At 33.2% G+C, this 26,229-nt stretch overlaps 2 protein-coding genes across 4 annotated transcripts; one reads left to right on the top strand and one right to left on the bottom strand.

Annotated features, from left to right (window-relative positions):
* Positions 1 to 682: 682 nt before the first annotated feature.
* Positions 683 to 6,968, top strand: LOC115884014 (tRNA:m(4)X modification enzyme TRM13 homolog). 2 transcript variants are annotated; one of them, XM_030902450.1, is made up of 7 exons: positions 683 to 2,047; positions 2,102 to 2,307; positions 2,392 to 2,574; positions 2,632 to 2,865; positions 2,923 to 3,047; positions 3,111 to 3,235; positions 6,772 to 6,968. In XM_030902450.1, exons 1-7 carry the CDS (start codon positions 1,875 to 1,877, stop codon positions 6,950 to 6,952), a joined length of 1,227 nt encoding a protein of 408 aa, XP_030758310.1. In that variant the 5' UTR covers positions 683 to 1,874; the 3' UTR covers positions 6,953 to 6,968. The 2 variants fall into 2 exon arrangements, with proteins under 2 accessions (XP_030758310.1, XP_030758311.1); XM_030902451.1 differs by lacking the exon at positions 6,772 to 6,968 and having other exon boundaries at positions 3,103 to 3,235.
* A 1,443-nt stretch (positions 6,969 to 8,411) lies between these two features.
* LOC115883984 (interferon-inducible double-stranded RNA-dependent protein kinase activator A homolog) lies at positions 8,412 to 26,125 on the bottom strand. Of its 2 annotated transcripts, none has more exons than XM_030902409.1 (5): positions 25,986 to 26,125; positions 25,554 to 25,925; positions 21,344 to 21,591; positions 12,838 to 12,997; positions 8,412 to 8,747 (listed from the first exon to the last, which is right to left on the bottom strand). In XM_030902409.1, exons 2-5 carry the CDS (start codon positions 25,791 to 25,793, stop codon positions 8,523 to 8,525), a joined length of 873 nt encoding a protein of 290 aa, XP_030758269.1. In that variant the 5' UTR covers positions 25,794 to 25,925; positions 25,986 to 26,125; the 3' UTR covers positions 8,412 to 8,522. The 2 variants fall into 2 exon arrangements, with proteins under 2 accessions (XP_030758269.1, XP_030758268.1); XM_030902408.1 differs by having other exon boundaries at positions 25,554 to 25,914; positions 25,959 to 26,025.
* Positions 26,126 to 26,229: the final 104 nt, after the last annotated feature.

Raw genomic sequence — 26,229 nt, 5'->3', positions numbered from 1 at the left:
TAATAAAATAATAGTAATAACCAAACAAAACGCAAAATCAGGAATTCAACAGTTCGTTCAAGGATGATTCAAGGCAAAAACGTTTTTCGTTTTATTTAGGTTAGGTTTGACGAGTGCGACTGCGCGATGATTTCTGACTCATGGTGGGTTCATACAGCCAAATAAAATAAAATAAGAATAAAATAAAATAAAATAAGAAAGTTGGTTATATGGGATACCGTACATGCGTTCATACAGCCAAATAAAATAACAAATAAAATAAGAAGTCTTTATCTTTTAACTTCTTATTTTATTTTATGTGTTATTTTATTTTAAACGGCTTTGCGGACGCTTAATTCTAACCTACAAATATTTTCAGTTTGGATTTAATTTATTTTATAATTTCACATAAGTAAAATATATAATATAGTAGGCAACGAACAAATAAATATACTATAAATGGTAAAATTACTATAAACAATCGTAAAAGTTAACTTTTATCCAGCCTCATCGTACTGCGCATGAGCAAATATATATTTCTTATTTTATTTTATTTGACTGTATGAACGCACACAAATAAGAATTCCTTATTTCTTATTTTATTTTATTCTTATTTTATTTTATTTGGCTGTATGAACCCACCATCAACTGGCCAGCGCAAAAACAATAATTCGATTTCCTCAATCCTTTGAAAAGTCTTGCTTTTGTTAGTTTGTCTATAGGGGTTTTCGGAAATAAAATCCTAGATTAGGTAGTTTACTAATCAGCTGTTCCAAGATCAGTGCTGAGAGTAATCAGCTGGTAGTTTAATTACGAACGGTTGGATCATTAGATTTATTGGGTTAACAATCACATTTAAATATATTTCGTAAAAAGAGATAAATTAAACAAATAATCCTAATATTCTTATTATATTATTATATTTCTAATCTTTAACGATTGTATAAGATCTATTTTTATCCTATTTGTTTTGCTTTAAGTATACTTTTTAGTTTCTGTAAGACTATTTTTTATAAAAACAAAATGTGTTTTATTTTAGGCTTTTTTAAAATTATGCCATTTAAAACAAAAACACTATAAACTTTATTTTAATCATTTATTTACTGCCAACATAATAAACATTCCATCATATTAATAATAAAAAAATATATCAATTTTTATCTACCAATTGTGATGAAAATTTTCAGAATTGTCTATCAAGTTCCATTCTTTCATTATGCCTGGCTATTTTAATCTAAATGTTTTAAACCACTTTTCTGTAGTTGAGTTTTCATTTTTTTCCTATTGGGTGTCTCCGATAGTGCTTTTTCGCAGTCAGTATCTTTAGAATTACTTGTTGGTTTTTTATTTATTTAAAATCTAGAGTTACTTGATGCTATGCTGATTGGCTCATTTTTACGGTCACTAACAAAATATCATGTATTTGATCAACATTAGATAAAGTGATTTCGGACAAAACGGTTATTAAAAAACTTTATACTTCTATGCGGACCGTTACGTTTAAAATTATCCTAGAAATGATCAGCTGATTAATTCTACCCACCTCATTAGGAGGGTTAGTAGGATCACAACATATGGCAAAAATCGAGTTATTCGGATCACTTTCAGAACGCATTGACTCGTTTTGAGATCACTTTTCGAACGTCTGGATTAGTAATCCTATCAATCCGATCAATCAGATCACAGTTTCCGAAAAGCCCTTATGATCCATACTTCTCATGACGATTATTACCAAACCACAGAATAACTAAAGGTTATTACTCTTATTATTACCCTTATTTTTGACATTTCTCAATTCCCTAACCTAAAGTTCGGAAAGTCTTCTAACCTATTTTTGTGTTGATGTGTTGTTCATTGTTCATTTTTAATACAAAAATAACAGAGATTCTTTTAAAATGTCTGATATACGTTGTAAGTTTTTTGTACAGCGTAAAAAACGATACTGTAAAATGTTGGTAAAATCAGGGCAAGAATATTGCGGAGAACATCAAAAACCTGTTGAAGACCTCGATAAAAACATGGAAAATGATACAAAAACGCGAATTTTGTGCCCCTTAGACAGGAAACAGTAAGTCAACAATATTTATATCATACATCTACTTGACAAACTGCATTTTTTTAGTACTGTGTACCTGCATAATCTATCAAAGCATCTGAAAATTTGTAATGCCCGACAAGATCACACTGAACCTTATATTGAGAAAGATATTAATTTAGGAGATTCAGGAAAAAATTCTACTGATTTAAATGATTCATATCAACTGTTGTCAACATTTTCCAAAGATCACATCTTGGCCGTTATACAGAAAGCAAATAAACTCTTCGAAAGTATGATTTTTAGTATAAAAATTGAATAATTAATATAACAACTTAATTAATTAATTTCGTAATAATTAAAGATGTTGTTTTAAGAATATGTAAAACTCTCAGAAAAAAAACTGTGTCATGATAGTCTGAGGGAGGAGCTAAGTAAACCTGAGTACGGTGATAAAACTAAAAAACACTTGAGGCAAGTGTCTTCTATTCTTGGGTTACTGAATAATTTTGAACTAATTCAAGATAATTCATGTTATATTGAATTTGGTGCTGGTAGAGGTTGTTTTTGTTAGATATACATATTTTTCTTAAAGATCAATAAAAAATCTTATTTAGGTCAGCTTAGTTATTACATAGCCGAAATAACAGAATCGTTTGACAAAGTTAAATTATTGTTGATTGAAAGAGCTTCACCTAAACACAAAAAAGACAACAAATTAGCCAAAACAACAGACCGAGTTCATAGAATAAGGGCAGACATAAAGGACTTAGTTTTAGACAAAGTAGATATAATAAAAGATATAGATAATATTGTAGGAGTTACTAAACATTTATGTGGAGAAGCTACAGGTACCTATAAAAAGTTGCAGTAGTTAAAATGACTTATTAAAAATGTAATTTTTCAAGATTTGACCATAAAATGTTTGACCAACATGAGTGAAAATAGAAATAAACTAAAAGGGGTGGTTTTAACTTTTTGTTGTCACCATAGATGTCGTTGGACGCCATATACTGGCAAAGATTTTTTTACTGTAAGCAAAAAATTTGTTTGGTTTAGCTTAAATTTAATGTTTTATGTAAGTGAAGTATTTTAGGAAAATGAGTTCACCAAGGAAGATTTTAATATCATGTGTTGTCTGTCCAGTTGGGCTACTTGCGGCTCTGGATTAAGTAGAGAAGTTAGGGAAAAAATTGATAAAGATCCTGAAGAAACTGAAAAGTAAGATATGGAACACCTTTGGTTTCAAACGTCACAAATGTATTAATTTTTGCGACGTGATGGCAATCATAGATAAAACAAGTTTAGATTGGAAAGCGTCCATAATAGAACAAGAGCTAGCAACGTCTGGAAAACCAGTATTTGAAGGAGGCTGGCCCTTTAATATATCTTTTGCTATGCTCTCTGGAACAGCGTGCGAGTCGTCTGGCTGCTGATAGACCTTGCGTTCATTACTGCGCATTGAAAGAAGTTCCTATATTTTTATTTAGTCCTTTAAATTCTAGTATTGAATATAAATCGAGGAATTCTCCATAGCGCGATGCGAAAACGTTCCGCATAAACCGAGAAATTCAGAGTTCGAAACCATCTCAGGGTAAACATTTTTTTTATTTTATTTTCAGCAGGTATAGCCGCCCATACTAAAATATGTTAATATCTCGAAAACTGCGACTTTGACTGGTTTTGATGTTATTATAAACTAGGTTTTTCCCGCGACTACGTTCGCGTTACACCTCGAATAGTTCATGCATTGATTTAAATGATTTACTTTGTATATAGAGCTAGTGAGCCTTACAAATGCCCTATTTAAACTATGTTTTTAAGAGTTTTAGAGCTACTCGTATTTCATATGAAAGTTATCAATTGTCGATTTTCTGGGTATTATACAGGGCAAGTTTTGAATAAGTGCAAATATTTTCAGGGCTGGTAGATCTCGATAAAAAAACATATTTTCTCTTTACCGTTTTTCAAATAATTCTTTCGAATTACTTTAAAAATTTCCAAAAAAAAATATTTTTTGCTTAAATTTTGAGAACCACTGCAGCTTTTCGGGTTTTTCTGTCTTGTAAATTTAATCTACTACCTATCTATGTTGCCATATTATCAAGAAATTATGGTTTTTATCTAAAAACTAAAAAAATTCCAAAAGGTTTTTCAAAAAATTCCAAATTTTCAAAAAAAATTTCGCGAAAAAACTCATAATCGTGTTTCTGGGGTCAAATATACCTATTAAATAAAAAATGAATTTCAAAAATATCTTCTAATTCTTTTTGTAGGATTTCATTCTTCTAGACCACATAGTAAGGAATTTTCATACAAATTGTTCCGACATAATTTTACTCTCTAAGAGTATGAATTTCCTAAAATCGCTTTGTGTAGCTAATTCACTAATGTCGTTTAAACGAACCTTTGTTCTAATATTTATGTATCTAAAGCTGACTGTATGAACTGATCCCTAAAATATCTAAAAACTTGATATATAATCTAACTGACAAACCACTGACAATGACAAATAATTTATTTCTGGAGGTATTGTGTATAGGTGTTTTTCAGGTATGTTTTATTATTTTAGTCAATTTACACAAAGAAATAGCCATTCAACAATTTATAAATACTTCATAACAAATCTAGACATATATACCTTTCATTTAAAAAAAGAATCATAAAGATTGGTAAAGCAGTTTCGGCGGGATGGATGTAACAGAAAAAACATATATAAAAGCTCAAAAGCCCTTTGAGCTTTTATATATGTATGGATTTTGTTGCAAATATTATTCCTAATATTAATTTGAAAACCGCATTTCGCTAGCTACTGTAATTTTGGAGTTACGATTTTTTAAAATTTTTAACCCCCTCCTATACCCCCTTACCAACCCCCCACCCCCACCAAAAACTAATGGCCAGATTCTCGGGTGCCACAGTATTTTTGTGCCAAATTTGGTTAAAATACCACAGTCAATCCGTTTGCCAAAAATCAGCTTTAAACATCAAACAGTTTAAGCAGAATCGTGATTACTCATTGGTCATATTTTATGAATTTTAGAATTTAGAATGAGTGGGAGGGGGGTTAATCACTTCGACCTTACAGATCCATTGTGTCCCCCTTTCTTGAATCATAACTCATCATACAGTCCCAGGGCTTTGACAAAAGCCAGTATCTGGGACGGTTTTATAGAGGGTAGTTCTCCATCTCCAATATCAGTCGTATCAAAATTCATGGCACGAATGGTTGTCGTCTCGGCGCACTCAGTGATAGGTGTATATTTTATGAAACAACCTGTATAAATTTATAAAAAATCTTAAAATATGTAAAACAACAAAATAAAATATACGTGTTTATTTACGTTAATATTATATACGTGTTTATTTACGTTAATATATATAATTATTACGTTAATTTCCGAAAAACTTACCGGTTTTTAAATAAAATATATTTTAATATTTGAGGGTTAGTTTCACCCCCTTAGAATTCGAGTTTCGAAAAATCCCTTCTTATCGAACCTCTACACCCTAAAGTCAATCTTTCTGTTTTCCAAAAATCAGCTTTTTACATCAAGCGCTTTAAGCAGGATCGTGATTAATCAATGACCATATTTTTCGAAACACCCTGTATACATTTTTAAAAAATCTTAAAATATGTAAAAAAACAAAATGAAATATACGTGTTTAAGGGTTTTTTCGGAAACTTGACCGTTTTTTAAATAAAAAATTTGTAATATTTGAGGGGTGGTTTCACCCTCTTGGAACTGGAATTTCGAAAAGTCCCTTCTTATCGAACCTCTACACCCTCGAATCAACCTGTATGCCAAAATTGAGCTTCTTACGTTGAGTGGTTTGAGCAGGATTGTGATTAATCGGTATGTCAGTCACTTAAGGATTTTATATATTAGTATAGATTTTTTTTTCAAAAAATTCCAAATTTCTCATCGTGTTTCTGGGGTCGAAATATACTAACCCCTAAAATGTTTGCACTTATTTTAGACTCACCCTGTATATAAAAGCTTTATCTAATATATAAAATTTCCGTGTCACAGTTTTAGTTACCGAACCATAGTAGTTAATAGGGGTAATAATGTTACTTTAGTTAATAGGTTTTTTTTTATTTTTTGTTATAGTATTTCTAAAGTCAGTTGGAAGTACCAAGACTAATCCTTTTGTCTTGACGTTGCCGACAAATACAGTGCCGAAATTAAAAAATGTCCCGATCTATTCCAACTAACTTTAGACAAACTATACCATACTCCTCAGAAACGGCATGACCGATTTTGCTGAAATTTTATATAAATGTTGAGTAGGTCTAAGAATAGGTTATCTATTTTTTATACCTATAAGTGATAAGGGTGGTCCACCCCATTTTTTTTTACTTTTTGGACAAAATTTTGTATCTATAGGCTCGGTGCATTCTTCGCCGGTGCTGCCACCATCGGACAATATCGTAAACAATCTATATACAGGGTGGTCCGAATTGTATTCCGGAAACTTGTATGAAAAACTATTTGCGACGTTTGAAAACAAAAATAGCACGTTCTATTCGGAGTAAAAATGTACTTTTTGTGTCTTGCCTGGGTATCTATTCTTGACATCGTTTGCAACTTTGAGTATAGGTACGTAATTTTTCGGAGATGCGAGTGGTCAAGAATAGGTACCCTGGTTAGCAGTTTTTAGAAAAGCCTTCTATGATGTTAAAAAAACTGATAGTTTTTACACGCTGATCCCTGTTGAATACTTTCCTCTATAAATTCTAGTTATTTTTTAAGGTGTTTGGAGTATGGACTCAAGAGAAACGACAGGGAGGAAATAGGCAGACGATGTAAAAATTTAATCAATTGGGGTAGATTGCTACATTTAGAAACAGCAGGTTTCACTTGCTCATTGCATTACTACGTTGATAACAATGTTACGTTAGAAAATGTTTGTATAGTGGCATATAAAAAATAAAACAATTATGGAAAAATGTAACATTGGTTTATTTATTTCTATATAAAAATACATTTTTTTAAATATTTCATTTTCTAATAAAGGTAAAATATTTTGCTAATATTTTAACAATTCAAATTATGTATTTTTAAGAAAAATAATATAGAGTAGATGAATAAATTCTCGGTAATATATAATAAGAATATTAATAAAATTCAACTAACTAAACATTATAACAATTCGAAACATACTAAAATAATATTGATAGTAAATTATTGTCATTGATAGTTTTGTTCTTATGTAAATTATATTAAATTCACGATTAAATAAATAAAAAAAGCTTTATATTAGTTCTCTTAGACGTAAGAGAACCAAACCAATAAAAATAGGTAAAAAAGTTTGTATAAATTTATGTCCTAAAATTCTTCGTTTTGGAAATACAAAGTGTAGAAGTTTCATTTTTATTTCGATTTTTTCCAAATAATCTCTTAACTAATGTCAGTATTTGGATAAAAATTGGCGTCTGGGTGGTTAACTTAATAATTGGTTGTGGTATTTAATCGAATACTAATACAGGCTAATACCAATATACAGGTAAATCTGGCAAATGTTTTCAGTGTAAGAGAGATGGGAATAAAACCAAAAAAATCGTGGAAAAAATCGAAATAAAAATATAACTTGTACACCCTATACATCCAAAATGAAGCATTTTATGGTATGTTTTTATATAAAAAAATATCCATTTTTATGTGCAGAATATGTTGCGGATTATAATTCAGACCATCCTGTAGTTATAAAATTTTGACAAATCCTCTGAGATGTAACACTCTTTAACACTAAGCCACCCCGTATACATATACCGTCTCAAAAGTGGCTCATCTCTATAACTTTTTTATTTTATCAGATAAAAAAGCGAGATTTGGTATGTTAGTACATGATATAAATTAGGATTGATTGACGTATTCAATTCTTTTCGGGGACTTCCTGTTTCACCGGAAATGACTACAACTTTTGATTTTTAAATGGCACCCTCGGTATTTTTTTACTTTATTCGATAGAAAATGGAAAAAAAATAAAAATTTCCAAATAGCCTTGGAAAAATAGATTTGATTGTCTAACGTTATTTGTGTCTTATCCTGGCCGGTTAAAATATGCCAAATCGTAATTTTAATCATATCTCAATTTTTTCAAATGGAACGAGGGTGGCTCATTAGCATATTTCGAAAAAGCATTTTTTATGAATAATTTGGTACCACACACTTGGTGTTTCGAGTCAAATTGTCGTTATGAATCGCATGTTGCAAATTCAAATAAACCATATTTGAAAATGTCAAAAGTTGGCATATGACATGTCATTCTATTCAGAGTGTTTCTATCGAATAAAGCATCAAAACACCGAGGGTGCCATTTAAAAATCAAAAGTTGTAGTCATTTCCGGTGAAACGGGAAGTGACAGAAAATAATTGAATACGTCAATCAATCCTAATTTATGTCATATATTAATATACCGAATCTCGATTTTTCTCTGAAAAAAAGATAAAAAAGTTATACGGGTGAGCCACTTTTGAGACGCACCCGGTATTAAAAATAACTAGTACTCCATTGACGTAAAGCTTAAACCGCTTTTCAGCATGCTTCTCACTTTGGACATTATTTTCAATTTGGCATGGTTCTCGTCATTTCCAGTGGCTAATAAAACGTGTTCCCTGATTTTGAACGACCAAATTGTGGGATTTCGCTGAAATATTCCCAGTTCGTGAGAAATTTTCCTTTGATCTAGTGCAGAAATTAGGTCGTCCCAAGTCTTAATGTCATCCTAAAAGAAAAAGCAATTGAAAAAAAACTGTTCTTGTTTTTTTACAGTAGCGGCTATTTACATTGAGAAATAAGTAATATCAGTGTTGTTTTAATATGTAAAATGTGAACGTGTGTGTGGTTTGACTTTTATTGTATTTGTCTGATGATTAGGATGTCCCTTATTTACAAAGTTGATCGTTTCTCTCACGACGCCCTCTAAATTTTTAGTTTATTGTCTAAAAAAAATAACAGACCATTGTAAACCCTTAATATTCACAATAAACCTTGCCCGATTCATTTCCCATTTAAATTACATAGGAATTGAACCACTGAATTTTACTTTTCGATAAGTTATAATGGCCGAGATATGAAGGTAGTCGAAAAATGGCAACAATTTCAATTTCGCCCTGTATTTCAAGAACTAAGAGGGTTAGGACAAATATGTGTACCAATTTTTCATAAAAAAGTAGCATAGTAATGTGAATGTACTTCTACGCATAAACGAGAAACCCTATAAAACACGCGAAAATGGGTCATCCCGTACAGGATGGGTCAAATTGGACGCTTTTAAATGGAAACATCCTTTTCTATAGGAGATAGACAAAAACTAATATCGGTGTCTGGAGCTCAAAAAAATTAAAACTTCTTTAATTTTAAGGCCCATTAGTATTTTTCAAAGTAGAAACAATACATTTATCAATAAAGTTGTTTGCGTTTAACTTTTTTGCCTTGGGTACCGAGTTACAGAGTTGGTTAAAGTGTTTCAATAATTATGATCTTCAAACATCCTCCACACTTAAATACTTTTGTTTTGTTTTCTTTTACTGCCATCTGGCATATGTCTCTAACTAAATCATAAAAATAATATTTTTACTATAATTATCCGAATTTAGCATAAATCGCGACTTAGACGCCATATTATTATAGTTTTGTATTTGTGTGAATTAGGATTTTAAACAACGTTGCAGTTTGTACTAAATTAGGCTGCTAGTCATCGTAGGTATCCAACGTCGTTTCGACCCAAAAATTATTCTCCAAACTAGTGCAGACTAGGGTTGGTACGAGGTTGTGCCGACGTTGCGCCCCGACGTTTGGTCGCGTGACACAACGTTGTCCCGACGTCCAAATGCTGCTTGGGTAGTTAAAACAAAATTTGCAATATCTCTAAAAACAGGAATTCCAGCAGCGTGATCATGATTAAAAACGACAGGCCAAAACTTGTAACTGTTAGATAAAATATCCTGTCCATATAAAGAGGTTCAGTTTACATCAAGCAAACCATTATAATTTGTTTCCAACATATACAATATTCGCTGATCGTCAAAAATATCTATAAATGGTAAATCAATAAACTTCTGTTTTAAACATTGGCTAAGACAAATTTTAGGACTATAATACTGTAAACTTTGAAAATACTTTATATTGGCTGGTAACCTAAGCAATAATTCATTTATTAATTTGTCAAAAACATGATGGTGAAAACCGCATATCGATATCTGTTACCGTTTCGGAGTTACGGGGTGTTTTTCAAAAATATGCATTTTTAACAAATCGCTGTAACTTTTTTGCTATGGAAAATTTTGTATTTTTATGAAAACATTTTCAAAGCACCTTTTTACGTAGAATTTAATGGTTTAAGTATAATTTTTTTAAAATTAATAATTTACGAATTATAAACAGAAAATTTTATTTTTTATATGGGACACCCTGTATATTTTTAATTTATTGAAAATAATTTAAAATTAGCTTTCCAAAAATATAACACACTTGATATTTTGCTCGATTCCTCTTCGAGATATAGAGTATATAAAAATTCGCCCGCTTTAAATTAGTAGGCTTTGAACGGCACCGGCTGTAATGCAAAAAAAATTTCTGTGAGCACGAAAATAATATTTGCAATGAGAGATGCAGGATTTTATATCATGTTTAACCAACATCAACACACTTAAACTATATCTAATAACAATAAAAATAAATAGCAAACCATGAGATTTTACTACAGGTGTTCGACATATCGACCGTCTTCTGTTATGGACAGACGGGGCCGTTGTTGAACATTTCTCGCGGAATTCATTAATTCAGAATGGGTGAAAGATACCCCCTCATCCCTCATAACAGCTAAGTATTTCTAATTTATGTTTAGATTATACGGAGGAATAAGGAAATTCTTCCGCAAATATATCCATAGGATTAGATCCATGGGCACTAAGTCAGGCGGCCTCGACGGCCAACGGCTGGGATCTTGGTTAGCTATTCAATTATTCTTGAAATTGGCTGCAAAAATTTGCTGATAACTTCAGCGTTCCGAGGCGGTGCGTCGCGTCGTCTTGCTGGAAAAATATATTTTCGAGTTCCATTAAGGGATCCAAAGCCTACTAGCTAAAAGTGGCGAACTTTTAAAAATTCTGTATTTCAAAGGGGATTATAACAAAATATCAAGTGTGCTATATTTTTGGAAAGGTAATTTTAAATTCTTTTCAGTTAATTAAAAATAGAGAGGGTGTCCCAAATAAAAAATCAATTTTTCTGTTGATAACTCTTAAATTATTAATTTTAAAAAAATTATACTTAAACCATTAAATTCTACGTAAAAAGGTGCTTTGGAAATGTTTTCATAGAACAATCATAATTTTTTTTCTCTCCCTGTCGCCGATTCTATTATATCTGTAGAATAGATCCTGTTTTGATTAATATTAGGGGTTGTAAATGTTTGACTAAAATTAATATTTTTTTTTAATAATTTCAAAAATTACGTAATTTCGATTATAAAATTTCTTCTATAAGATGTATTTTATTATTTTTATTCTTTTTGGACTCTAAGACGTTTTTTCTAAACTTTTATTTAAAAAACCCTCTCCTAAATCTTAATAAAATATAAAAAAGTTTAAATACGATATATTTTTAATTTAATTATAGCTTCATTAAAATAAAAAAAATACCCGGCTATGATACGGAGAGTTCAGGTGTACTTGAGAAACGAAAGACAGTGTTGCGTTTCTCGTCAGAGTCGTCAGGAAACGACCGTTACGACAGAGACAACCTATCTATCGCTCGTGTCGCACTCGTAATAACCTAAAACAATAACAAGACATTGTCTGACCGCGTGTTCCAGCTATTTATGAATGAGATGCTCAGTCTATATTTTATTTTAAATCTATGGTGTCCTCCAACGGTCTAAGACACTCGAAAAAGTTCCTCAGAACTTACGACCGAGAAAAATCAAAGGTTTTCCTTGATTTAAGTAAAAACAATCTTCGGATTGTCACGGGGTTTCTAACAGGACACTGTCTCCTCAACGAACACCTCAGTAGGCTGAAGCTGAGAAACAACGGCGAATGCAGATTCTGTGGGGAAAATGGGGAAACACCAGAACACCTTATCACTGAGTGCGCCGAGACGACGACTATTCGTGCCATGAACTTTGGTACGTCTGATGTCGAGGATGGATAGCTGGCCTCTGTGGAACCGTCTCAGATACTGGCTTTTGTTAAAGCCCTGAGACTGTATGATGAGTTATAACTCGTTATAACTCAAGAAAGGGGAACACACAATAGATCTATAAGGTCGCGGTGATTAACTCCCCTCCTAAACATTCTACATTCTACAGACTCTCTAGTAATGAACTTTCAATGTTCATCAAAAATCATCATAGCCGGTAGTACTCCATACATTTTTCTCCTTGGTAAATAGTAGACATAACGCCTACAAAAAAGTTTATTGAGTGCCTTACAACTTACAACCCCATAACCAGTGTTCACTATTATAACATTTTCACTAAAATGACGAATATACGATTTTAATTTAGTATTAATATTCAAAATATGCTTTGGAGGTCCTTCTTCAATAGTTTTTAACTTTTCTGAATACACCATAGAACTGAAGGATGATCGCAAAATTATTTCTATTTTACAGCCGCACCCAGAATCGGCCATCGCGACGCGCGACGGTATTTTTTTGTTTTATACCACGATGTGTTTCAGAAACCGCATCACCCACCGACTAAAACAGCGAACGGGAGACGTAATTGCGGCCTGAAAGTTCGCTGACCTCGGCGGTAAACTTATTAATTTTTTTGACCAATACAAACCATATTATTATTATAAACTTACGTTCAATTCTTCTATACAATCGTCGTTTGGGAGAATCTGCAAGTTTTCCATTAAAAGTAAGTATTTTGAAATAGCTTCGTGTGTATTTTTTTCGTTGGGTACGAAAATTTCTTTTGATGGCATTTCACTATTGGGCACACTAAATGGAACATTCTGTATCCTAAAAATTGAAGTAAAAAAATAGTTAAAAACCATCAGAATAGACAATTATTTCATTCGGTATAAATTTTACTCCCAATCATGTATTGTTATAAATGACCACCCAGTATACAGGGTGGTTCGAACTGTATTCCGGAAACTTCGGCAACATATTCTGCAGATAAAAAGAAGTAAAAAAGTTCGTATAAATGTATGTCCTAAAATGCTTAGTTTCGGATATACAGGGTGTAGAAATTTTGTTTTTACTTCGATTTGATCCAAATAATTTCTGAAGGAACGTCAATATTTGGATAAACATTGGTATGTGGGAGTTTTTTATGGCAGCAGAAATTTGATTTTGATGTCATTATGACTCCTACTTGTAGGGGGCGCCACCTACATATTTTTAACGGGTTTGAAAAGTAATAACTTTTCGGTCGTACCTGCATAAAATTACTGAGTTAGAAAATATACATTTACGACGTTTTTTACGTAAAAAGGTCTCTTGGTAAAAATCGCTACGAGTAAAGCTTGATTTTCATGCACCCGTTATCCGACGATACGATGATACGATATTAATTTTATTGGTTGACTTTAAAGACTTTGATTGGTTAGAAACGGTTAACCAAACGAAGCGTATTTTTCGAAAAATATTTTTTTCGAAAAAAGACTGACTACGCCACTGCATTCTACACAGAAAAGTGCCTTTAGATTGTATAATTCATTTTTCCGTGGTTGCTGAAATAAACAAACTATCGAACATCTTCAAAAAGTACAAAATATGAGAATCCCCCTGTAGCTTCGAAACCGATCAAGATAGCCACGATCCGTTTGCGCCATTGTAATTTTTTCAAATTACCCGAGACTGCAATATCAAAATTTGAATATTTTTCATGGTTTCCTAGATACCCTATAGAAACAACCAAAATGGTCCACCCTGTACAGGGTGGGCTAAATGGACGGTTTTAAAGGGAAACACCCTTTTCTATAGAAGATAGACAAAAACTAATATCGGTGTCGGGAGCTCAATTTTTGTCAAAAACATGATGGTGAAAACTGTACATGGATATCTGTTTCGGAGTTACGGGGTGTTTTTCAAAAATGTGCATTTTTAACAAATCGCTGTAACTTTTTTGTTATGGAAAATTTTGTATTCTTATGAAAACATATGCAAATCATCCTTTTACGTAGAATTTAATGATTTAAGTATAATTTTTTTAAAATTAATAATTTAAGAATTATCAACAAAAAATTTGATTTTTTATATGGGACACCCTGTATATATTTATGCAACTACTACGTATTTTCGGAATCAAAATATCACTTTTTTTTTCGTCTGAGATAAAAAATGTAGTAAATACTAGAAGTACCATTTTACTAAAATAAATCAGTCGTTGGTAGAGTTAGAAAATATTTCTACTAAAATTTATGTAGGAGTAGGAGTAGTTTTCACCTTTCCCGTATTTTTTCTTGTTTTTTTTGTGAGGTCAAATGTTAAAGCGCTTTGCAAATCATAAATACCCCAATTCTCATTCCCAAATCGGAATGTCGGTCTTAAAATATCTTAAAAAATGTGTTTATTTTTTTTAATTCGTATGCCCTCTATCGGACCAAAGAAGGACTTTTATATAGAGGTAAATTGTGTCCAATGAACTTATTTAGATTTCAAAAATATGTAGTAGTTCTATGTCCACAGTATATTGAGACACCCTGTATATCTCTAAGATAATATGAGAAGTAATAATATTAGTAAAAATGTAAGTTATAATGTTATATTATCATCCAAATACTAAATTAAATGATTTTTTTTTCAAATATTTTAATTATTAGTACTATCAGTAAATAATTTTAAAATATTGGTTTATTGATATCTAGCAAGTCAAATTATAACTACTGTTTTATCGGTAGATAAAATTAAAATTTCAAAAATAAACGGATCATGATAGGAAACACGTCTGAACAAATTTATTCTAATTTAAACTAATATACCAAACTTTACACAATTTAATTCTGTAAACTTTGTTTATACTATGCCGTTATTTTTAATATTATAAAACATGTTGCTTCATTATTGTTTAAATATAATAGTTACATTTTTTCAGATTAAAAATATAAACCTCTCTTTATTTTGCATGTGCTTGACTGTTATGTTATGACTCATATCATATTTGTTGTAACATGTTTTTAGCAAGACATTATCAGTGAATGATTGTATCTTATTGTACAGGGTGAGCAAACGAAAAAGTTCAGTGTTATTTGTTTTGAGAATTACGAGAAAAATGCTAAATAATAAAAGGTTGATGTATGGGTTGGGGTACTTTACACCAACAATTTGCAATTTTTTCAACTATCAATACTTTATGATGTTATTTTTAAATATCACGAGGTGGCTTTGGTGATTATTGTCGTAATGTCATATCGACACAGCATTAGAATTCTATATTATAATTTAAAAAACGTTAAAAAGTAACGATACAGGCTTGGTTTTTATAAATTTTAGTAACACTAACAGAACTAAGCAACCAAAAATCAGTGATCTATTTTAAGGATTTATTTTACATAAAAACTTTGTTATTTCAAATGCAACACCCTGTATTTTTTTAAATAAATCGAAGCAGATTCAAATGCTCTTTCAAACTATATTAGGGTTTCCTATACCTATCTATTTCAGATTTTGAGTAAAAAGCGATTTTTAAATAAAATGGCAATCAAGATGGCTGGTATCGCCATGGCAATTTTCTAGTGACAATTAGTAACTATTTTCAAAATCGACATTAGTTTATAGACTTTATTTAAATCTATACCAGTTTACTTTTATTTAATTGGCCTACAATAGTTTAATAAATAATATTTATTAATATGTATTTATTATTCTATCAAGAAAAACGAAGAAGTAGGTAGTTCTTTGTTTTATTTTACGATAACTTGTAGATATATGAATTTTTTATAAAAGAGCCAATTACGGCAAATTCAATTTCTTCACTTCCAACGACAGGTTTCTACCTAATAGGTTTTTTATAAACTACACTACCAATTCTGCGAAATAGGAAATAGGACAAGTAGTTTTTCAAAGGAACGCTTATCAGGAAGATTCCTATTTGGATATCTTTGAACATTAGCTCTTGAGGCCAAGAAATAATTTTCCTCACAAAATAAAATTCCTAGAATGTCCATTCGTTCTACCAGCAGATATGGCTTTATTTTTCTTCGTAAAATAAAGAATACTTACTTATTAAACTATTGTGGGTAAATTTTAGTAAACTGTTTAAATAATAATGTCCATACACTAATGTCGATTTTGAAAATAGTTACTAATTATCACTAGAAAATTGCCATGGCGATACCAGCCATCTTGATTTTGCCATTTTATTTAAAAATCGCTTTTCACTCAAAATCTGAGATAGATAGGTATAGGAAACCCTAATATAGTTTGAAAGAGCATTTGAATCTGCTTCGATTTATTTAAAAAAATACAGGGTGTTGCATTTGAAATAACAAAGTTTTTATGTAAAATAAATCCTTAAAATAGATCACTAATTTTTGGTACCCCTGTATAAATTTAAGGAAACAATAACATTTTCCAGTAAAGTTTATTTCTTTACCTTTAAACTCAGCACAAGAATTAATTCTGAAAAGTAATCTACAGGGTGTTGATAATCAATTCTCTTGTAGCATGCATATTTAAATATCTTTAAATATCTCAAAAACCAATGATTTTAAACATATTTAACCCTTATAATAAACGTTTTTTTGGGCTCAGGAATCCAGAAATGAAATAAAATACCGGGTGTTCCATAAGAAAAAATATAACTTTGGTATGGACCTTAGTTCTGAGACACCCTGTATATTTCAAAATAATTTTAAATTGTGCCACGTTGCCTCCCCACATATACCCATAAAATATTTTGTTTCTACATCTTTCCGTTTTCGTATAATCAACCGAGGCGAATAAGCTGCGCCACCCTGTATATTGTGTTGTTTCCCATTCTTCTTCAAGGACCAAAGGAATATTCATAATTTCGGCTATTTTCAACGAGATCAATGATTTTTGCACAATCTTCGACACTAAGAACCATATTCAGTCGTATACAACAATAGTCATCAAATCAAAGATCAAAGTCACCTCGTCATTATGAAGAATAACATCAAAAAGTAACGATAATTGAAAATATTGTTGCGAGCCGGTGTGGACTCGACCTAACCTCACAATATGGCCCGCCCTCGGATGACCTTAACATCGCATAGACACCGCAATGATTCATTCGTTCGAGAAGAATCGAGACCCACTAGAATGGACTCGTACATACGAGAACATTCGAAAACCTTCTCTATGCGCCTAACGATCTTTGGACTATTCTAGATTTCTTTTACCTGTCGGTATGAAAGCCGGCGGCAGTGGCCTAGAGAGGGCAGTTATAAATATACCAGTGCAGTTGACGCGCTAAAATTCAAAATAAATTCTTAGTTATAAATCGTTTGTAAATAGTTCTATAAGTCTTTTATCGTTATTGTTTTTGTTAATTAGTGTTAAATAAATAGTGTTTAAATAAATTGTGACTTTCTATCCACACGGAACCGACGAAAAACGTAACAATTGGTGTCAAGTGTGGCGTGTGTGATAGACTAGAAGAATAAAAAGACTGACCATGGCTCTGAAAAAATTGTTGAAAGACTTGAAAGTGTCCGAACTGAAATGCATATTGGAAGAGAGAGAGTGCGAGACAGATGGAAAGAAAAGCATTTTGCAAGCCAGACTGAGAGACGTTTTGGTGGAGGAAGGTGAGGATCCTGAAACATTTTGCTTTGAGCTGGAAGGTGACCTTGACTCGTCATTGAAAAATTTACAAGACAATTTAAACGACAACTTGAACAATTTGAATAGTAAAATGATTAACTTGGAAGTTAATTTAGAAGAGAAAATCAGTGATAAAATTAATATTTTGGAAGATAAGATCGCAGAAAATTCTAAAGACATACAGGCCAGCTTTAATAATAAAATACTTAATTTAGAAGAAAAGATAACAGAAAATTCCAGGGAATTAGAAGAAAAGATTATAGAGAATTCTACGGAGCTACAAGACAAAATAATACAGATTGAGGAAGATGTAAATAGAAAAATCGAAATTTTAAAACAAGAAATAGAAAAGGCCAATTCACCAAAATGTCAAGAAACATCGGAGGCACCGAAACTAGTCGAAAATAAGTATATCTCAAAGTCAGTTATTAAGCCTCCACAGTTTGACGGAAAACCGCTTGGGCCAATTATTTTTGCCAGTTTGAGGCCGCTGCGAGAGCGAACGGATGGACAATCGCTGAAAAGGCTACCGCTTTGACTGTCGCACTGCGAGGAGATGCGACTGATATCCTGCAGACATTGTCACCATCGAACAGGGAGATTATCAGCAATTGGTACGACATTTAGAAATGAGGTACGGCCAAGCTCATTTGGAACATGTCTATCATTCCCAGCTAAAAAATCGCATTCAAAAGTCAAATGAGTCTCTGCAGGAGTTTGAAGCCGACGTAGCCCGCCTCGTTCGCCTTGCGTACCCTGCTATGCCCGAAAATGTTATGGAGCGCTTAACAGTACAGGCTTTTATTGATGGTTTACGTGACAACGAGACAAGGCAAACACTTCTTTTAGCTCATCCAACGCATTTGGGAGATGCCCTAGCACGTGCCCTGGAATTTGAGGCCGCGAAAGAATGCTCTAGGTCTCTAGGATTTGTACGGGCTGTTGAGGAGAGTTCCGACGATTCCAAAGTGGAAAGGATTGTGCGGAAAGTACTGGATCAGTATATGAGCAAGAAGGGGGGACCGATTCGCTGTTGGAATTGCGGACAGATGGGAAATCGTTACAAAGAAGAGAAAGAAGTGAAAGTCTTAAGGACGACTGTGGTTGGTGATAGTTGGCAAACCGAAGATCTTGCAAATGACCAAATCAGTGATCCAGAGTTGGGCTTGGTGATTAACTGGAAAAACGCGGACCAGAGACCAACGTGGGAGGAAGTTTGCAGATATTCGCCGAACGTGAAGTCGTACTGGTCCCAGTGGAATTCATTGGTATAGATAACGGATTACTTCGCCGTGTGATTGTGAGACCAGAGGGACAAGAAGAGAGAAGGCAGATCGTCATTCCAAAGAAGAGGGTCCCGGAAGTCTTGGCGGAAGTTCACAATGGAACCAGCGGTGGACATCTTGGTGTTACCAAGACACTTGGCAAGCTGCGTGAACGGTTCTACTGGGTGAACTGCAAAGAAGATGTGAGGGCCTGGTGTAAGAAATGTGACATTTGCGCAGCCATTAATGGGCCACAAAAGCGTGGTAAAGCCCCTATGCGCCAGTACAATGTTGGTAGTCCCTTCGAACGAATAGCGATCGACGTGGCTGGTCCTTTCCCGGAGACGAACGATGGCAACAAATACATTGTGGTAGTAATGGATTACTTCAGCAAATGGGTCGAGGCCTACGCGTTGCCAAATCAAGAAGCGTCCACGATTGCTGATGCCCTTGTTAAAGAATGGATCTGCAGGTTTGGTGTTCCCATGGAGCTTCATTCAGATCAGGGAAGAAACTTTGAGTCCAATCTGTTCCAAGGCGTCTGTGAAGTCCTGAACATCCGCAAGACCAGGACGACTGCTCTACATCCACAATCCGATGGGATGGTTGAACGCATGAACAGAACTATCAACCGTTATCTGGCCAAAGTAGTCTCTGACCACCAAAGAGACTGGGACAAATTTCTTCACCTGTTCCTGTTGGCCTACCGTTCATCCGTCCAAGAATCTACAGGGCAAACTCCAGCCAGCATCGTTATGGGACGGGAAGTGCGCCTACCCTGTGATCTGAAATTTGGTTGCCGACCGGGAGAAGAAGTCGCCGGAGAAGATTATGTCCACACACTACGTCAAAGGATGGACGACATTCATCAGAGAGTCCGCCTAAATATTCAAAGTGCTAGTGACCGAATGAAGGAACACTACGACATTCAAGCTGAGCATGGAGGATACCAACCAGGGAAGTTGGTGTGGCTATATAACCCGCAGAGACGTCGTGGGTTATCTCCGAAGCTACAATCCTCGTGGGAAGGGCCATACGAAGTCATGGATAGAATTAATGACGTCGTATACCGTATCAGAAAATTGCCAAAAGGAAAACCGAGGGTAGTCCATTTCAACCGTTTGAGCCCCTACCAAGGCGAAATAGAAGATCGTGCTGGGACCGTGAGAACCTGCAGCTTTGATCCCCCTGATTCGGAGATGTCCTTTGACGATTTCATGGCCCGATACAACAGCAGTGAGAAGGCTCGCTATGGTGTAACCAAAGAAGATCAACGAGACCTCTTTTCCGTGCCTCCTGATTATTCGCTCGCTCATTGTGTGGCTCGAGATTTGCGGATGTCCAGAGGAATCGCTGCGACGTTCAATGAGAAGTTTGGGCGTGTCGGAGAACTACGCCGACAGGATCCAGAGGTTGGAAGCGTCTTGAGGCTAACCGACAATGCACATGGTCAAGCAAGGCACATCTTCTACCTGGTCACCAAGGAATGGTCCCCGAGTAAGCCGACTTATCTCAATCTATGGAAGACCCTGATTGAACTGAGAGAAGCCCTGCTAAACAACAACATTGCACGATTAGCCATTCCGAAGCTGGCGTGTGGACTCGATGGTTTGAGTTGGCGTACAATCCGGAACATGATTGAAGTCTTGTTCAGATTTACGGGAATCGAGATCCTCGTTTGCTGCTACAACCCAAAGCTGAGATCGGGAGAGAAAACTGTAGACTGCTATTTCTACCAGACTTCGCAATGTACCAGGGGCCAGCTTTGCAAATACCTTCATTCACCGTATACATCTCGGGACGAGCATGTGCCTAAGAAGGGGGCAGTGTTGCGAGCCGGTGTGGACTCGACATAACCTCACAATATGGCCCGCCCTCGGATGACCTTAACATCGCATAGACACCGCAATGATTCATTCGTTCGAGAAGAATCGAGACCCACTAGAATGGACTCGTACATACGAGAACCTTCGAAAACCTTCTCTATGCGCCTAACGATCTTTGGACTATTCTAGATTTCTTTTTACCTGTCGGTATAAAGCCGGCGGCAGTGGCCTAGAGAGGGCAGTTATAAATATACCAGTGCAGTTGACGCGCTAAAATTCAAAATAAATTCTTAGTTATAAATCGTTTGTAAATAGTTCTATAAGTCTTTTATCGTTATTGTTTTTTGTTAATTAGTGTTAAATAAATAGTGTTTAAATAAATTGTGACTTTCTATCCACACGGAACCGACGAAAAACGTAACAATATGGATAATTTTGAAGTCACTTATCAAAAAATCGAAAAAAAGCCCATTCCTACTTACTTGGCAAACATTTCTTTTGCCGCTTGTTGCTTGGCGTATTTTTTGTTACTGCCACAGCCGGAAGATTCCATTTGGTTGAAGTGACATTTAAAGACGAATTGGCCATTCTGGGTAGAGATACAGTCTTCATATTGAGGTAGAGCAAGTCTGGCAGCTGCAGCTTTTTCGTTCAACATTCCCACGTAGTTTATGAAAGGATCGATAGCCTCCGATTTCTGTTTTACCGGCATCATACAGATATTGGGCAACTGGAAAATTTAATATGAAAAGATATGGAGCGATATTTGAAAATAATTATAATTATTACAGGGAGATTTAAATCGCAATCCTATTTTTTAAATATTTTTATTATTATAACAGTTTACTTTTATTTAATTTACCTACAGTAGTTTAATAAGTAAGTATTTACAATAAAATTACAACAGCCCACTAGATTCTTTATCTAAAAATGTTTTTTGTCCTGACATGGTAATGCGATACATTTTATTTTTTAATTTCAAATTGGTGAGTTTAATCAAAAAAATACAAGAGATAAAAAAGTTTCTAAACAAACTAAGCTATCCAAAGTAATTTTTTTGCATGTGTTTCATTATATTTTTCTTTAAATTTCGTTAAAAGAATGATAGAGGTAGTTTATTTCAACCCCTTCCACTCGTTTTAAAAAAAGTGAGAAAATTACCAGAAAATGTGTTTTCATAACAGTAATGCTTCCATAAAATTTCATTAGTCTATTGCTTTTCGTTATCAAGATAAAAATAAAAACATTATTTTTCCGCCATCTTTGTACCGCGATATCTCCCTAATGGTTGACTTTTGACCCAACATTAAAGCAAACTACCCTTTATTTTGAACAAGGAATCACCCCCTGAAGTTTTTCGCATTTTTTTAACACCCTGTATAAAATTTTACGTACAAGTAAAAGAACGTTCTAGAATTAACCCACTATTATTTTCCTATTATATTTTATTAACCCATGTTGAAGTGAATGTATTAATAAGATTAAACCTCGGATTAAGCATGATTTTCATGTATCCGTAATCCGACGATACGATGATACGATATTAATTTTATTGGTTGGATTTAAAGGCTTCAATTGGTTAAATGTTTCTAACATGAAAATCAAGCTTTAAATACACACGCAAAATAAAAATTAAATAGTATGCAGTTTTTCAGGCAAATAACCTCGTAAATAATATAGGTAGGTACTTAATATTTCTTCCTTTGGAATGTCTGGTATGTTATAAAATAATAAAAATTCTATCTATTTTTTTTTAAGCTGAGCCGTTTAATCTTTTTCTTCTTTTTTATACATTTCCCTCACTATTTCTTTCTTGTTCATATTTTTTTTTAGATATACAGGTCTTCTTTTGGAATGCGTGGTATGTTATGAAATAATAAAAATTCTATCTATTTTTTTTAGATATACAGGGTGGTCCGAACTGTATTCCGGAAACTTCGGCAGCAAATGACTTTTACCATCAGTGACATAATGTCACATTTTAGGCACTGATAGTGCATCCACACTATCCTAGAAACGGTGTAACGACCTTGAATAGATTTCCAGTAATTCTATTGGCTGAAATTTTTGACAGATAAAATTTCTGACAGATGAATTTTTCAGCCAATAGACTTACGGGAAATCGATTCAAGGTCGTTACGGCGTTACGCCGATACGCCGTTTTTAGGATAGTGTGGATGCACCCTGACAGCATGCGTTAAAAATTACGGTAATGGTGTGGATCCGGTGGTTGACCTTAAAACGAGTTTTTGCTGCATAGTCACAGACAGTACGCAGGCGCACATCTTCGATGTTGCCAGATTGCAAGTTATTTTGGAATTATTTTCAGTAGAAAGCAAATATTTGCTTTTCAGTGTTTTTTTGTCAATACATACCATATGATCGAAAAAATGGCGTCCAGTTGGCTGGGAAATGACGATTGAGGACATTTCCCATATAAAATGACAGCGATCTTGATTTCATAGTCATCGCTGACGCTATTTTCTTTTCAATCATAGTACGCCCGGTATATTATTTATATTATTATTTTAATATTTCGCACAACACGTGAACGCTTATTATGTATTTTCATAGTCAATAAAATTAAATAGAAATAAAACTCTAGATTCCCATAATTAATAATAATAATAATTGCTCTAGATTATTATGCTACGTTTAAAAAGTGCTCCATTAAAAATTCGGATGTATCCAAGTTTTTTCTTTTTTTTTAATTTTTGAATGCTGTAGCTCCATGTCATGTTCATAATAGGTTTTTTTAACATTCCATCAAAACTACAGAGGCTTTAAAAGGCCTTTTAGCCTCCGTAATTAAAATTGGAGAATCAGCTTCAGCAACATTAACAGTTACCTTGTTTAATTCTGCTATACATATATTGCATTAATTTTCTGCTACCTTCGGTAGCAATCTATTCTTACACCTAATGGTTGTGATTTTTTTAGCATATATGATTTATAAACCATATTTTTCCTAATGGAAGGATGAAATAGGATATGCAAAATTAAGATATTTTAACATTTATTTTCCAGACAAAGCATAATATAGTATTAAGATTAAGACATAACAAATATTATAAGAAAGATCTTAATATAAATCACAAACTAACTAAGTCTTAATTTGGTCTTGTAGTCTTGTATAAACATAGGTATAAAACTAATAAGATCAAAACTCAACCTTCACAATAATGTCAAGATTTGGCATTTTAGGAAACAAGAAATTACAGTAAATTAAGAAAAGAATATCAAAGTACACGATATTAAATACTGTAATGTATTCTACGACACAAACCATCTCCCTTCTAAAGAGAAAAAGATCAAACATAAAGCTTATTCAGCTTATTTCAGTCTTATCAACACACTCTTCGATAAAATATTTGTCTAAAATTGCTATTAATCCACTAACTTGATATTTTTAAGAAATTATGATAAAAACATTATAATCAAAGTAGGTAAAATGTTACCTCTATCTCCCATTGACGTGTATTGTTCTATAAGACTCCTCATGGTAGTACTTTAATACATACATATAACCAAAACTATTGTTGCCTGTAAATAACTAGAAATTAAACAACTTGGATGTAATAAATAATGTGTCATATTGATGATACAAAATAATTCTAATAAGTTTAAAACCATTAAGAAATAATCCGTAAATGATAATTTTTAATTCTAATGTAAATATATAAATACATACGTTATTATTATTACAATTTTATATACTCATAATACTTTCATTTCACAATCTTCATTTTCCTTCTTACCTTAATTTTGGATATCAAGATGAGTCTCAAATTATAAAGTTAATTATAGAATTAGTATTATTACTGATTAACATTCAAAAAAAAAATTTTTTGAATTGCAAAGAATTCGAAAATAAACTGCAATTTGGCAACATCGACGATGTGCGCTTGCGTAGTATCGATGATCAAATGCATCAAATATGGGCTTCAAGGTCAGCCACTGGAGCCACACCTTTACCAAAATTACATTTTTACTGACGTTTGTAGAAAAAAATATTTTTTTTACTCAAAAAGTATGCGCGGTGGCGTTTTTTACAAGAGACAAAAAATGTAGTAAATATTAGAAGGACCGTTTTACGAAAAAAAATCGGTTGTTGGTCGAGTTGGAAAATATCTTTGGAAAATATTTATAGGTACTAAAATTTATGTAGGGATGGGGGTAGTTCTCACACTTCCCGTACTATTTCTTGATTTTTACGAAAGTCAAATGTTATCTGTTAAAGCATTTAGCAAAACATAGACACCCAAAATATCTTTCAAATTGGAATAACGGTTCTTAAAATATCTAAAAAATGTGTCAATTTTTTTAAAGTTTGATGCACTCTAACGGATAAACTAAGTACTTTTGTATAGAGGTAAATTGTGTCCAATGAACTTATTAACTTATTTTGTTCTCAAAAATGCGTAGTAGTGTGGTAGTTCTATGTCTACGGAATATTGGGACACCCTGTATAATGCGATTAAAATTATTTTAGTAAAGTAGTATGATATTATGTAAATTTAAAGGTAGCTGAAATCAAAAGGTAATAAATAAAATATTTACCTCTGTTTTATGTCCACGGAATATTGGGACACCTTGTATAATGCGATTAAAATCATTATTTTAGTAAAGTAGTATGATAATATATAAATTTTAAGGAAGCTGAAATCAAAAGGTAATAAATAAAATATTTACCTCTGTATTATTATTGTTCATCTGAATTTGGAATAGTTGCAACACATTTTTGGCAGCATCGTGTTTAGCATCCTTCTTGGTAGTTCCTTTTCCCTCGGCACTATGCCCCCCAGCATTCACAGAACATGTAAAAGAGGGACAATGGGATGCCCCAGTCCCATTGAATTCATACGAGGCCCTGGGATGCCCCTTAGACACCAAATATTCTTCCAAAACTGAAACCGGAGTTTTGGTATTCATTTTAGGCGGATATTTAGTTATAAATTATCAAATTTAAGTCACAGAAGAGAATATTTAAGTTACTCCGAAGACCATACACCGTCTGCAAGTGGTACCGCACGAACACGTCTTTTATAGGTCGCTTTGGAACCTCTGGAACCAATAAAATTGAGATAAAACATTCAGAAAATGCACTCAAAACCCAACACCAACCGCACTTCAGGGATTCACAGGAAACAATGACGTTTCGTTAGTATATTCTGTGCAATGACGCACAGCAATGACGTGGATTTCTGATCCCAAGAAGGACTGTCTCAAAAATAATCCACCAGAGGGCAATTTTGTAATTGCTTTTGTCCTTTTTTCTTGTCCATTTTTTCTTGTTTTAATTTCAATACTCATAAAAAAACTACTGTGAATAGTTTAGGTGTTACAAAAAATTCTTCAACATTCTTCA

This window comes from Sitophilus oryzae, unplaced genomic scaffold (assembly GCF_002938485.1).
Source record: "Sitophilus oryzae breed Bouriz unplaced genomic scaffold, Soryzae_2.0 scaffold_2008_pilon_pilon, whole genome shotgun sequence".
In the NCBI taxonomy this organism is placed as follows: Eukaryota; Metazoa; Arthropoda; class Insecta; order Coleoptera; family Curculionidae; genus Sitophilus; species Sitophilus oryzae.
Note: the sequence above shows the minus strand (reverse complement) of the source record. Positions and strands in the feature narration are given on the sequence as shown.